General features: G+C 36.6%; 2 protein-coding genes across 4 annotated transcripts in view; one reads left to right on the top strand and one right to left on the bottom strand.

Annotated features, from left to right (window-relative positions):
• Positions 1 to 1,552: 1,552 nt before the first annotated feature.
• LOC107714242 (alpha-2-macroglobulin receptor-associated protein-like) lies at positions 1,553 to 5,467 on the top strand. The gene is made up of 8 exons (XM_016520050.1): positions 1,553 to 1,852; positions 2,070 to 2,214; positions 2,458 to 2,588; positions 2,708 to 2,828; positions 3,917 to 4,072; positions 4,169 to 4,251; positions 4,414 to 4,590; positions 4,772 to 5,467. The coding sequence occupies exons 1-8, from the start codon at positions 1,691 to 1,693 to the stop codon at positions 4,838 to 4,840; spliced, it is 1,044 nt and encodes a 347-aa protein (XP_016375536.1). The 5' UTR covers positions 1,553 to 1,690; the 3' UTR covers positions 4,841 to 5,467.
• A 1,445-nt stretch (positions 5,468 to 6,912) lies between these two features.
• LOC107714234 (protein Dok-7-like) overlaps positions 6,913 to 14,512 on the bottom strand; it is a 22,226-nt gene continuing 14,626 nt past the window's right edge. The window contains exons 7-11 of one of the 3 annotated variants that reach the window (XM_016520037.1): positions 12,659 to 13,494; positions 10,680 to 10,734; positions 10,186 to 10,266; positions 9,930 to 10,073; positions 6,913 to 7,108 (exon numbers count right to left, since the gene is read on the bottom strand). In XM_016520037.1, coding sequence (XP_016375523.1) covers positions 6,969 to 7,108; positions 9,930 to 10,073; positions 10,186 to 10,266; positions 10,680 to 10,734; positions 12,659 to 13,494 — 1,256 coding nt within the window. In that variant the 3' untranslated portion in view covers positions 6,913 to 6,968. The remainder of the gene's footprint in view (positions 7,109 to 9,929; positions 10,074 to 10,185; positions 10,267 to 10,679; positions 10,735 to 12,658; positions 13,495 to 14,512) is intronic. The other 2 variants (XM_016520038.1, XM_016520039.1) reach the window with 2 other exon arrangements.

Below are 14,512 nucleotides of genomic sequence, written 5' to 3'. Positions count from 1 at the left end.
ATTGCAGGGAGGGTGGGACGTTCACTTTCAGTGCTATCAGGCTAAAGTTAGCATTTTCCAAAATCTCCTATTGCACCTTTAAATATTCCAAACAGAATATAATATAATATAATATAATATAAAGCCAAATATAATGAATTTCTGGTACTGCATGTATCTCATATAATTACCTCTGTTGTTTTCTTTATCATATATGTTTAAAGTGTGTGTGTGTGTGTGTGTGTGTGATCCTGGTATTCCCTACATTATGGGGACCAAATATCCCCACAAGGATGGTAATACCACTAAATTTTGACCTTGTGAGGAGATTTTTTTGGTCATCATGAGGAAACAAGCTTATAAATCATACAGAATTAAGTAATTTGTAATATCATACAAATTACCGTTTGTAAAGTATAAAAATGTATACCTCAATGGAATGTCCCCATAAAACATGGAAACGTGTGTGTGTGTGTAAGCGAGCTTTGCAATGTCAACATAGAACAGGATAGACTGTAAAAGAGAGAGGAGTCAATCAATATGAATTTGTGTACAAAAGGTCCCTCAGAGAGCTGGTGTTATGAAGGTGATGACACCTTGGATAGATATTACAGGCTTTATGGATTTTATGTCAATTTGGTTAGATAATGTCATGTTTTCTAATGTAATAGGGATAACAAGAATGACCGACTGATACAAGTATGTTGTACAAGCACGAGGTTTTGAAAAATTGTCCCAAGTCCCAAGCTCTCCTTCAGTAACACTTTAAGTTGTTGTTCCACAAATTTATAACAGTGTTTCATAAATGTATCCAATTATTTTATCATCAAAGTAAATGGGTTAACCAAGCAATGAGGATTAAGTAGTGTACTGTTATTGTAAGACAAAGATGTGTAATTAAATACCCCGTAGCCTATTGGGTTTCATTTTTGAGGTTTAATCCTACAATAGGGATAGCGCTGGTGGCGCAATTTGGCACAAACATACAAACATGTAGTGTCCTGATAATTCAGGCATTTTATAGTAGCCTTTATGAGGAATCTCAACTGGTCTCATCTTCTTTTCTATATCAATCATTGTATTATCATATTGGAAAGCAGTTAGTACTATAGCATTCTAATTGGGAAAATTGGAAAAGACAAATTGCAGTACAGGTAGGCTAGTATTAGACAGATTGCAAAAGTGTTCACACCTCTAGTAACCCTGTTAGAGCTGACAATAATGGGTGAATTTTGCTTCCCAGGCATTGGATTTTATTTATTTTATTTGAAATCCAACAGATGGATGAACACTCATGAATTAAAAATTAATATTAGACTTTTGGGATATCTGCGCTTGAGATTTAATGAGATTTCAAATCTAATCTTGTGGGCAGTTTCAATAAGCAGATGGCAGCAAGTGGGCTGGCTTCCGTTCATTCCCAGTGCGTGGATCGATCTCATTTGCTCAAAGCATCTTTACGCGTTGTTACTAGGTAACGAGCAGGCAGCGCTTTGTGGGATTTGAAGTCTTTATGCGTCGAGTCGCTCGCTCCAAAGCGCGAACGTCTAATTGAAAACTACAAGACCCATGATGCAATGCGCAGCTGGACGTTCAATCATGTGAACGCCATATGATTCTCGAAACGCTTCCTGAATAGCGCTGCAGATGCTCTAGAAAACATTACATACTTTCATACCTTTTGTAACTAATTCGCTTCTTGTGTGTCAGAATGAAAATGCAGCTTACAGTTTTGATTTCTTTGTTTGTTATCGGAGCAATGGCGGGCAAGTATTCAAAAGAAATTAATGAACAAAAGGCATCTGATAAAAACAACAATCAGGTGGAATTCAGGATTGCCAAACTAAACCAGGTTTGGGAAAAGGCGATAAGAGTAAGTAATGTGACAGATTAAAAATATACAGTATATTATAAATATACAATAATTAATTTTGGCTAATGTAATAGGATATTCTGATTGTCCTTCTTTTATCATTGTGTTTAAATCTTACTCTATAGTATTTCATGACTGCTCAGATTTTATAATATGCTTTCTTTTGAACATTATAATGTTCCTCACTGTAACTGTCCATCAACATCTCTTGCTTTAGATGCAGCTTGCACCGGTGCGGCTCTCAGAACTGCACAGTGACTTGAAGATCCAGGAGAAAGATGAACTTCAGTGGAAAAAACTGAAAGCAGAAGGGTTGGATGAGGATGGAGAAAGAGAAGCCAAGCTCAGACGCAATTTTAATAGTAGGATTTGACTGTTTTGTTTGGTAGACTGAGTTTTCATGGGTTATGACATTAAGATCTCAGGAAAAGACTTGACAAACCGTTTTATTTTCTTTGGTGATGCATTTTCTATTGCTACTGGAAGTTGGGATGGGACATATTGAATAGAAAATGTTATTGTTTTTATGATATGTAGCAAAGTGGTAACTAAAATGACTTCAACTTTCTATAACTTTATTATAATAAATATATTTCTTTGCACAGTTATTCTAGCAAAGTATGGAATGGATGGGAAAAAAGACACCCGGGCACTGGACAGTAACAGACTGAAAGATCATGATGTTAAAGATGGAGATACGTTTGATGACCCGAGGCTGGACAAGCTGTGGAACAAGGTAACTCATGGGACAGAATAGCTACTGGAGTGTGAATGTGTTACTCATTTGGAGGCTTACAGACTTGTTCACTTATTACTAACTTTGCTTAAACATTCTCTTCGACCTTTGATCCTCAGGCCAAGACTTCTGGAAAGTTCTCTGACGAGGAGCTCCAGACCTTGCAGAGAGAATTCCATCACCACAAAGACAAAATCAATGAGTATAACATTGTCATGGACACTGTCAGCCGGACCGAAGGTTAGAGTTTGGTCGTGTTTAGTGCCAAGATTTCATAACATAGGATCTCTAATAGCATTCGGTAACACTTCATTTTAAGGAGCAATTCTCACTATTAACTAGTTGCTTATTAGCATGCATATTACTAGCATAATAATGGCTGTTTATTAGTACTTATAAAGCACATATTAATGCCTTATTTTGCATGACCATATTGTAGATCCCTTAATCCTACCCCATACCTAAACTTAACAACTACCTTATTAATAAGCAGCAAGAGTTTTATTGAGAGAAAAAACCTGTTAATTAATATTGAATATGTGTTTCCTATGCTAAAGTGTTATCTAGCATTCAGCTCTAAGAAAATACAAAATCCTTAAAAGGCTATACAAGGCAGAATTTCTAATAAGTCTTTTTGCCAGTGTTGATTAACACATTTCTTCAGGAGAATTTCCAAGGTTTTTAGGTTGATTGTATGCTGTAGTGTGATGTATCATAGCTAGTCCCGAAACCATAGTAGCATGGGTTCACCTCAGTTGTTTGAATCACGTTGGTTTAACAATAAAGGACTCTCATTAATAATGTCACAAATGCAGGTGATGGAGTAATAAACTCTGCTAATTAATTGATTTGAGATAATAATAATTAATATTAGGTTCTTGTTGTTCACATGACACACATTTTACTCCTGTATACTTGTGATTCATTCAGTCAGCAGCTTTCATCATTTTTCTGAGATATTGATATAACAAACATGGCATCTAAAGACTAATTCATTAGACTTGTTCACTATTATGTCATACGTCAGGATTCCTTTACGCATTTATGCACATGCGCACTCTTCAAACATGGTACTGATTTTTAACAGTAAATTATATATGAATGAAATGTGTGTGTGTGTGTGTGTGTGTGTGTGTATATATATTACCTATGTTGTAATAACGGAACTTGTGACCATAGTTGGCTAAAGATGCTTTTGGGTAATGCACCCCAGTAGTTTAATAATGGGACTGTTTAAATTTTAACCTCCTGTGCAGATTCTCACAGTCTATGTCTTCAACTTTCAGAACCTGATCAATAAATGTCTCTTGCACTGTTCTTTCCATAAGAGATCCATAAGAACGTAATCAGTCCTCTGGAGGGTGACATGAAGGAACATGTTCTCCATCAGAAGCATGCAGATCTGAAGCAGAGAATGAGGGGCCTTAACCAGGGCTTTGAACGACTCCGCAAGATCACCCATGAGGGTTACAGTGCTGACAGTGGTGGGGACCCTTGCTAAGGTTGAATCCGTGTTTAATAATTGAATTGCCACATGGCTTTCTAATGCTCTCTATCTCTCATATCTTTGTCTATGGCAGAATTTAAGGAGCCACGAGTCATAGAACTTTGGGAGATGGCAAAAAGATCTAATCTCACTGAAGTCGAACTTGACTCTCTTAAAGTAAGCTTTACTTGTGTCAGAACATTCAGATTATTACTGCACAACTACTGCTAAATATTGAATTTCAGTTTAGTTTTAATATGCACTGCCTTTTTTCCCCAAAATATTCGATTCTATTTGCTTATCTGGAGTCTTGTTTTTTTCCCTTCTTCTCTCGTTTAGGAGGAACTTAGACACTTTGAAACAAAGGTTGAGAAGCACCAGCACTATCAGGAGCAGCTGGAACTGTCTCATCAGAAACTGAAGCATGTGGAGGCCCTGGGAGACAAAGAACACACATTGAGAAACAAAGAGAAATACAATGCTCTTGCTGAGAAAGCACGAGAAATGGGATACAAGGTAGAGCTGCAAAATGGGTTTAAGAAAAAAAAATGTTTTTGGTGGTTGTACTTTGTGGATTTTTTCAGGCATATCATAAACATATAATTTCTTTTAGCATAGTCATTATGAAAAATGTAAGGGTTATGGAGTGCGAGTCTGTAATAATGCTGTCACACTTTTTTTTCTTTTTCTTTTTTAGATGAAGAAACACTTGCAGGACTTGACGAATAAGATTTCCCAAAATGGACTGCAACACAATGAACTCTGAGTACCTTTTTTTTTTTTTGTCCCCATAACAGGACTACTGTTAGCTATAATCGTTCAGAGATCACATATGCTGTATTCTAAAATGTTATCCAACACAGATGGACCAGGCTTATAAAGGTAGGGCACATTGTACATGAATTGAACATTTTCATTGGGAAGCTAGGCTATGGGGTAAATTATTTTTCAATGGTACCAAGTAGTGACGAGTTCTGCTTTTGTTGCTCCTTTCCCATTTTATGCTTGTACAGTAAATGGCAACAAGCATTCTATTAATTTTGGGCAAATTTGTTTGTGGCTCAATTATTTATATTTAATAATAGTTGCTAAACAAACAAATGCACACTGAAATATGTGTAGAAAAGAATTTAACATTCCTTCACAACATGAGCACACAGACATGAAAACAGCTCAACGTTTTCAGTGTAAACTGTTAAAGCTTTCATTTCAATAATCCTCCTGTTTTTTTTTTATACCCCAGTCCTGAGCATCCTAAGATTTAAGCTCAATAATACCCATTCATGAACACCGGTGCCACCCCTAAACAGGCTTGATTTAATATTTTGATAACAGCTAAACTTGACAGATTCAGGAAAAAGGTGTGCTTCAGTGGAACAGGCTGAAAAGGCTCAAATGCAATGGAGAAAGACCAAAAAAAATTAAAAATAAATAAATGCTAAGCTCAAGCACTTAAATAGCTAGATTTGGCAAGGCAGCCCTCGAGTCAACCATTATATTGACTGAATCTCTAAATAGCATTGAATACAAAGTCCATTACCATGCTTGACAGTGTTGTCCCAAGGTAGACTTGAATCAACAACATCCTCAGTTTAAACAGTTCCATCATTTAGACGTTTGTCACAAAAATTCTAATATAAACTACACACTAATTCTTAAATCTTTGGCACTGTTACTACTAACTAGTTTGTGATTTAATCTTCATATTGATAAAAATATGATAATCCAGCATTGTAATGAATTTGTCAGGAATGTCAAAATAAATAATAGGATCACTTTTGTACACATTCTGCTCATTTCATGTTACACATTTCATAATAAAACAAACTGCCCAAGACCTGTGTTTTTTATGACATGATGTCGAATGGTTGCTATGCTGAGTGATGTTGCATCAAGCATTTAAAGGATGAGCAGCACTAGTCACTGATGTATCATTTTTATTAATACTGCTGTAGTGAATATAGAAATTTCTGAAAATATTTGGAAAAAAAATGTTCTTGTGAAATATTTAAACGTTTAAATGTACAGAACAAAATTGGTTACAAAAGAAAGTATATATTTACAGTCAACAGTCAAACTTTATGCATCTAGGGTCTGCTTTCATATTTATATCCTTTCTAATTCCATGCAAATTTTAATCATGGAAAATAATACATTCATCCACAAAGTTGCACATAGATTACAATGCAGAAATACAATTAGCATATACTGTACAGCAGTTCTCAACTGAAGGCCACTGTCCAACCAAATATTTGAAGGCCCTCCTATATATTTCAGTTTATCTTGGTTGTATGTGTTCTTTTCCCATTCCTCATTTTAGATTTTGGATTAGTTTTAACATTTTTTTAACATTAATATTTTAAGTTTTATAAATTTTAAGTTCAATATATTTGACTCATATTGAGGCCCCGTAGTGGGCCCTGGACCCCAGGATGAGAACCACTGATATACAGTGCAGTCTGAGACACCTACCAAAAATTATTCTACTTTGCATTTCTCTTTTTTTTCAGCATAATTTGAGAAAAACAAACATTGAACTGAAAAATGCATATGAATTTAATAATTTCTTAACATTTGGTATCTTTGTTGATTTAAAAATTACAAATGGCATGGAGTTGCATGAACTCCAAAAGTTTGTGTAAAACCTGATGATTCACATTTTGTATGTACTTCAGTGGATGCAAGAAAATGAAAAAATTGTAATGAAAAATGTGCTCATAATTCACAAAAGTGACCTAAAAATATGACAGCATCTTAAAATATTTTATATTAAATATATACATTTTTCTTTAAAAAATAAATAAATAAAATGCAAGAACTAGGTTTAAAATCCAGGTTTAAATGAAATGTTTTCAATGTTGTCTCAGAAGTTTTGACTCTACTTTGTTATATGTTCAGGTGAGTGTTCCTCTCCTCTTCTGTTCTAGTTCCTGTAGTCTCTCCTCTCGGCCCTGAGCATGCTGGGCTCCCACCCTCTGTGCTATCTCCGTCGCAGTGATGTCAATGTGGGCGTATTTAGTACTGGAGCCGACCGCTGTTTACAAACAATTAAAAAAAAACATTAACAACTTATTTTTTCAAATGTGCAAGCTTTGTCAATTTGCCGCAGGGCTGGTTCGGCCACACCAGTTGCACTTCCCTTAAAGAGGTCCTATTATGCTCTTTTACAAATTCTTGATTTTGTGAAAGCTAGCGTGTCTCCGACATAGTGATAACACTCGTTGCCTTCTCTAGTGCAGCTCAACCAGGTCTCGTCCCATTCGTCGATCTTTGTGATATCACAAATCCCGGAAAATGTGCGTTGTAGTCCAAACGAGTCGTTCGTTGTAGTTTTTGAAAAGTGATTTCTGTTAAATAAAATATCTCCTTTTGAAGTGGACTTTGAACTTTGCAGATATTTTTTATGCTCAAACAGCAACATTACAGACTAACTAAAGTTGAAAAAGTGAAAAAGCATAATAGGACCCCTTTAAGGACGGCCCTGTATTTATGTAAATGAACATATCAGTGCCATCAGAATGACAAGTCCTTGCTTCATTGATCACCAACAAGATAGTCAAAATGCTTAGCCATATATATATATATATATATATATCCCACATACATTATACAGTGGCATGCGAAGGAGGGGTGAAAACTTCAGACATTTTTCTTATTTTGTTGAAATATCTTTCTTTTTCCATTTAGTACTGCCCTTCGGAAGCAGTTCAGAACAAACAAGGGACTCATGAACAACCATCACAAAACAGAAAAACAGTCATGGATCATCCAGGTAACCACGCACAGTATTAAGAACCAAGGGTTCCCAAACTTTTGAATGGGGTTATTTTAATAATTTCAGCAGTTTTTTTTTTCTTGTGGACTAAATGTAAACATCTTTTATGTAAAATATCTTACTCAGGACAGTACTAAACAAAAAATAACATGCATTTTGTATGATCTCTCTTATTTTGTTAAAATTATTCACATTTTCTGCAAGGGGTTCCCAAACTTTTGCATGCCACTGTATATGTACATGTGTATACATATGTGTGTGAGTGTATATCTGTATAAAGTATATTTACTGTGTATTGTAAGTTGACTAAAGTAATATGAAGAATCACAGTAAGTACACAGTATTACAGTACAGTGCACATTGTTGGATTACATTACAAATGCTTGAATGATTGAGGACAATATTTGGCTGCATCTTTCAACCTGCCTCTGCAATTGTGAGGTCATGATTGAGAACAAGCTCCACAATAGTGGCCTTTTTTTCACTGGAAATGTGGCTACACCCATGGCCTCTTCTACCTCTTTGTCTGCTTCCCTACCCTTTCACCTACCCTTTTAGAGAACTGGTTGATTAACCCGTCATTAGTAAAATTCAAGATTCACCTGCACAATTCATCAATTCAGAACACATTTACAAAAAAAAAGTAATAGAAATGTATGGAAAATATGCTTGACAGATTATGACAACTAGCTCAACCATTTTTGCATTGAATGATGTAAGCAACGAACTAATGCAAAACAAGATGTTTTGGGGGTAAGACTGAACATGAACGTACAAAAGCATTCACAATTTGTTCAAAAGAATGAGAAATTGCTTTTATGATGTGCACAAATTACTATGATGTGCAGGTTGAACAAGTAATTTTGAGAATTTCAAATCTGATCTGAGAAAGTACCAAAGCGACGTGAAAAAAAAACTCATATTTTAATCGCAACACAGCTGTACAGTCATTTCAAAACGCAAAATAGACAGAACTATAGATACGAATAGTTTAAAATACTGTTTAAAACTTTGGGGTCAGTAAGATTTTTATTGACAGAAATTAATTTTATTCAGTAAGGATGCATCTAAACATTACATTTAAGACTTACACACTGTTACAAAATATTTTTATTTCAAATAAATCCTGTTCTTTTTTCATGTTTCCATTCATGAAAACCCCTTGGGGGGAAAAAAGTATCACAGTTTTCACAAAAATATTAAGCAGCACAACAGTTTTCAACTTTTGATAATTATGAGAAATGATACATGAGCAGCAAATCAGCATATTAGACTGATTTCTGAAAGATCATATGACACTGAAGACTGAAGTAATGGCTACTGAAAATTCAGCTTTGCCATCACATAAATAAATTACATTTTAAAATATATTAAAATAGAAAACAGCTACTTTTAATTGTAATAATATTACTGTTTTTACTGCATTTGATCAAATAAATGCAGCCTTGGTGAGCATTAGAGACCTTTTTTAGGTTGGAGAACCAAAGACTTAAACTACTTCAGTCTGTGAGCATTGAATTTATTTAATACACGAGTTTCACAATTTGAGTTGAATTACTGAAATAAATGAACTTTTCCACGACATTCTAATTTATTGAGATGCACCTGTATGTAGCACGTCATGATAGTCCTATGGCATGTAATTGAAGTATCAAAAGAAAGTAGTATATACAGTCAAACCAAAATTCAACATTTCACACATCATCACAGTTTATTTGCTGTAGTTTAGAAAATGGTAATACAATATGACAAGAACACAGAGTTAAACTGTGTCAGAACAAATTAATCTTGATAATGTCAGATAACACATAAAGCATGGTCAGGTCAAAGTGTCTAAATTATTTTTGGTCCCAAATTTTGATCAATTTTACTGGTAGTCCATTGTATGAAGAATTTTTGGGTATAATGTCCCATAATGCCACCATAATGTATAATGTCACAGTTTACTTTATTTTGCTATCCTCACTTACATAAATGAACTATAGTATCCTGCACCCACTAGTAAAAAATAAAATAAAATATTATATCTGGTGTCTGAATACTTTTTGGTTTGACTGTATATGAGAGGAACACAGTGTACCTCTGACAGTGTGGCTTGACTCTGGCCGGGCCTGCAGATCCAACTCCATGTAGTGCAGCTGGCGTTTAGACATAGGACTGATGGGGATATTTACATAGTTAACAGAATCACCTTGAAGTTTGTCAACTGTCAGTCCAGTCTCTCCTACAAGACCACAACACAAACCCAATTTATGCACAGTTACCAATGAAACTGAGCGAATTAAATGCAGTGATCAGATGGTGATGTACTGTTTAAGAAGGGGCATCTCAATTACCATACTCTCCAGCTCTGAACTGTGGCCACCTGGATGCATCAGTCATGAATGCCATCTGCTCATAATTGCCTTTTGGATAAGCTGAGCAGGACAAAACAAAATCAAAAACAAGAATGAATCACAAGTAAGCCATTCATTTAGAATCACAACACACTGAGCTTCATATACGCTCCAAATCATTAAATTCTTAATCAGCAGAAAAACAATCTGACTTGGCATATTGCACACACAAACATAAGATATCCAGTGACAACAAAGCATCACAATTTCTCCTCAAGGTTACTATGTTTAGCTATAACATGTCAATGCTGAGACTAGAATCACTTTATCAGTCGATACAGACACAGAGGTCTGGTTGAAAGCTTTATGTACTCAGGGATGAGAGAGGCATGAAATGACATCCATGTATTGTTACCTGACTGAAGGACAGTGTCCTCGGAGGCCTTTTTATCGTCATTATTATTTCAAAACCAGATAAAATGTATGATGCTCACCGTCAGTTTGCTCCTCAGAACTGCTTCTCATCTCACACCTGCTCCTCTCCTCCACCTACACAAACACAAAAGTAATTTGGAAATCCCAAAGCAGCAGCAGACTTGTTTAATGCTGTATTTATTTTCTTTAATTGGCCGAGCCAGCCATTTCTGCTTCTTCTGTACATGACAAAAATATTTCAAAGTCACCGTTGAACCAAATGTTTGTGGAAATATATGAAAACCAAACATCGTACCATATTTCTCACCACTTCAGCTGTTGCTGTTTTTACTTCTTTAAATTAAATTTTACAACTAGCATTGACTGACTACACCAACACCCAGTACAAGCCTGAAGACATGCTTCCGGCCACAATAAGCAACTGAAATTTTACCACTATTGTAAAAAAAAAAAAAAAAATAAAAATATTGAATGCTGTAAGCCACAGTACTGAGAGTGGAATGTTTTTCAGTGCAAAATATTGATTGCCCTGAATAGGAAAACGCTAGGATTTTTTGTTTGCTGTTTGGTCAAAGCAAGCTGTTTTTATAGCTCAACCCGGAGCATGTGGCGAGATGACAAACACATTTAAATTCATTCTGCAAACTGGTTGTGCCTCCCCACTGATGCATCAACGTGATGGCTGAGCATGATCCGGAGACAGACGGCTGGAACAGTCTTTGGATTTGTGCTGGAACGCTGGATTCTGTGATTAGAGGAGTGCATAACGAAAAACTGATGCTCAATCAACACTGCCCTGATCTGTTGCAAAAGTCTGTTCTGTTGGTAAAGTTTTAGTCCAAATCTAGAGAACAGTTTGTCCGCATACTTTGACAAAAGATGCATTTAGACTCAGAAATAGCCATGCAGTTATCCGGTTTAATCAAAGCACATTTGTTTGAGAGTAATACGCTTCACTGATTTGCATTATTTGCTGTGTAATTTCTTTACATCCAAGTTCACCAAGTTTCTTTTAGCATATGGAGGCTAACAGGTTATTTATAAAGCAATACCAGTTCTGTAACTGTTCCATTAATGATACTTTTAGAAGTGTTAAAGAATAAATGGACAAAAGAAATGCCATTGTATTTTGGAAAACGTGTGTTTACACAGTCCTTTAAGAGGTGACATTAATGCAATCCTATATTTGTCTTTACATATTGAACAACTCTACATAACTAACAAAAATGTGGTAACATACACTTGTGTTCAAATGTCTGGGGTCAGTAACTTTTATTCAGCAAGGATGCATTAAACTGATAAAAAAGTGGAATTTATAAATGTTACAAAAGATTTCTATTTCAAATAAATGCTGCTCTTTTGAACTTTCCATTCATGAAAGAATCCTGAAAAAAAAAATTATCACAGTATCCACAAAAATACTAAGTAGCACAACTGTTTTAGACATTGATAATAATAAGAAGAAATGTGTTTTGAGCACAAAATCAGCATATTAGAATGATTTCTGAAGGCTCATGTGACACTGAAGACTGGAGTAATGATGCTGAAAAATCAGCTTTTCCAACACAGAAATAAATTACATTTTTAAATATATTAAAATATAAAAGTTATTTTAAATTGCAATAATATTTCATAATGTTTCATATTTATGATTAAATAAATGCAGCATTGGTGGGCACATCCTTAAAAAAAAACACCAATGTGTCTGTTGTCATACTACACTGATTTAAGTTTGATTCACTAAAAAGAACTCAGAGTCATTTATTCTGGGATCTGCTCACGCTGTTTGCGCTGTATGTTTTCTAAGTCAATATAAAAACAAAAAAACTCATATGTGTTGTTCTTCCTGAAATCGAACTACACTGGTCTGTTTCATGCAGTTGATTTTGTGGGGGTCTTGCAGCACCTCTGAATAAGTAATACAAGAAACTCTGAAAAGAACATTTTTAGTATAGTGTTTCATCCGAATCAGCTGAAAAATGTGGAACAGCTCAGACACAAAGAGCAAAAAAAACAACAAAAAAACAAATCTTGTTACCTTTCCTCCCCCACAGTTGGGACAAATGGCGAGCTGTAATTGTGATGTGGTGGAACCTTCAGGGGGCGCTGCTCCTTCACCACACCACTTGAATCTCTGTGGGACAGTTTGTTTGGGGGTGGCATCTGCAGGGACACCCTCTGGTACCAGAGCTGCACATTCAGGCCTCTGTCCGTGGCTTGCAGCAGTCAAAAACTGTTCCTGATTGGATGATTGGTGTTGTAGGAGCTTGCGGGGGATGTCATAATGCTGCAGAGGTGGGTTGGGTACCTGGTACATGGTGGCCTGCATTTGAGCAGCCTCTCTGAGTGGACACACACACGGTTTGTGCTCAGGAATTAGTGGAATTGTCCATACTGGAGTGTTGATAAGGGAGTTAGAGTTTGAATTGGGGTTTTGAGGAAGGCTTGTTAAGGATCCAAACTCATCAGTCTCTCCATGCCCAATATCCATACTACCAGTGTAGGAGGAGAAGCTTCCAGAATACGAAGAGTGGCTTCCGGTGGCAATACCGCTGTCTGTTGAGCTCTGGCGTCCCGCCTCTTGAAGGCCTCTAGGGTGAGGAGGCTTGGATGGTGGACGAAGCCCTCCCATCATCGCTCCATATAGACGGTCATCACTGGACGTGCTGACAGAACAGGCTGTACTCTTACATCCCGTAACCCCTAACAGGGATGATGATAATGATGGTTCGACAGGGGTGGGGTGTCTGACCGGTTCAGGCCATATCGCCAGGCGGCTTCCCAGGCTGTTATCAGAATGGCTGGTCTCAGAGGAGGAGCTAGAGATGCTCCGATCATCTCCTGCTAAGGAGGCGCCATAACTGAAGGTGGAGGCTGACCAATTATGACAAAGAGATGATGGTATTACCAAATGATAGTACTGTACATCCATTTCAAAAAGGGAGTGAGACAAAAACCAATTACAATTCGAGTTATATGAAGATGTTCAGTTATTTTTTTGGTGGAACACAAAGGAGAATTTTTGCACCACATTTTTATAATGTGCATAAAGTCTTTTAAAGGGGACATAACACACAGTTTCTGCCAACCTCATGTTAATCTTGAGTACTTATAGAGTAGAATTGCATCCTTCATATTTCCGAAGAGTCTTTAGTTTTATCAGATTTATAAAAGACAGATACAGCTTTACGCTTCTCTCTGAAAACAGTTGAGCTCCTAGAGGCATGCCGTGGGCGGAGCTAAAGAGTCACGAGCACTCGGCTCTGCACAGATCGATCAGTGTATGACATCAAAATACCGCGACAGCTATAGAGAGCAGACGGCTCTGTATGCTTTCGAATCGCTCTCACGGTACTTTGATGTCGAACACCGATCGATCTGCGGCGTGCCGCTTCAAGTCGAACAAACCTTTTGTGTAGCGATCGTCTGCAAGCTGTGACACTTTATTGACTTAAATTTTATTTCGTTTGTTTATAAAATATTTGTCACCGAAATGCCACGAACAAACAAACATACTTGCACAACTCCGTTGCTGCTCCGGAGAAACAAACTGCATCCACTGTTCCCTTAACGCTGGGTTCTTTGGGAAGCTGAACGAGGTTGTCTTTCCCTCACAACCAAAAACACACTACTTTGGTGACATTGTTGATTTCGTGGTCTAAAAACAAAATGACAAATCCTTTTCGATCAAGACCTGTGCAGCGCTGCCAAGGACTTCTGTAACCCGAAGCTGCATTCACACGACTTTTGTCGCTGCATGTCGCCAGATGCCAGGGGCTGGCGATGAGGCTGCTAGTGGGCGTTCTCAATACTGGTTGCCTTGACAGCGAATCAGGTTTCTTGCCGCTAAGTACAAACATTTTGGAGGCAAAAGACTAAATATAATCTAAAT

The sequence above is a fragment of the Sinocyclocheilus rhinocerous genome, unplaced genomic scaffold (assembly GCF_001515625.1).
Source record: "Sinocyclocheilus rhinocerous isolate Xijiao unplaced genomic scaffold, SAMN03320098_v1.1 scaffold3862, whole genome shotgun sequence".
Classification (NCBI taxonomy): domain Eukaryota; kingdom Metazoa; phylum Chordata; class Actinopteri; order Cypriniformes; family Cyprinidae; genus Sinocyclocheilus; species Sinocyclocheilus rhinocerous.
The sequence above is the reverse complement of the archived record's forward strand: the minus strand, read 5'-3'. Positions and strand labels throughout refer to the sequence as shown.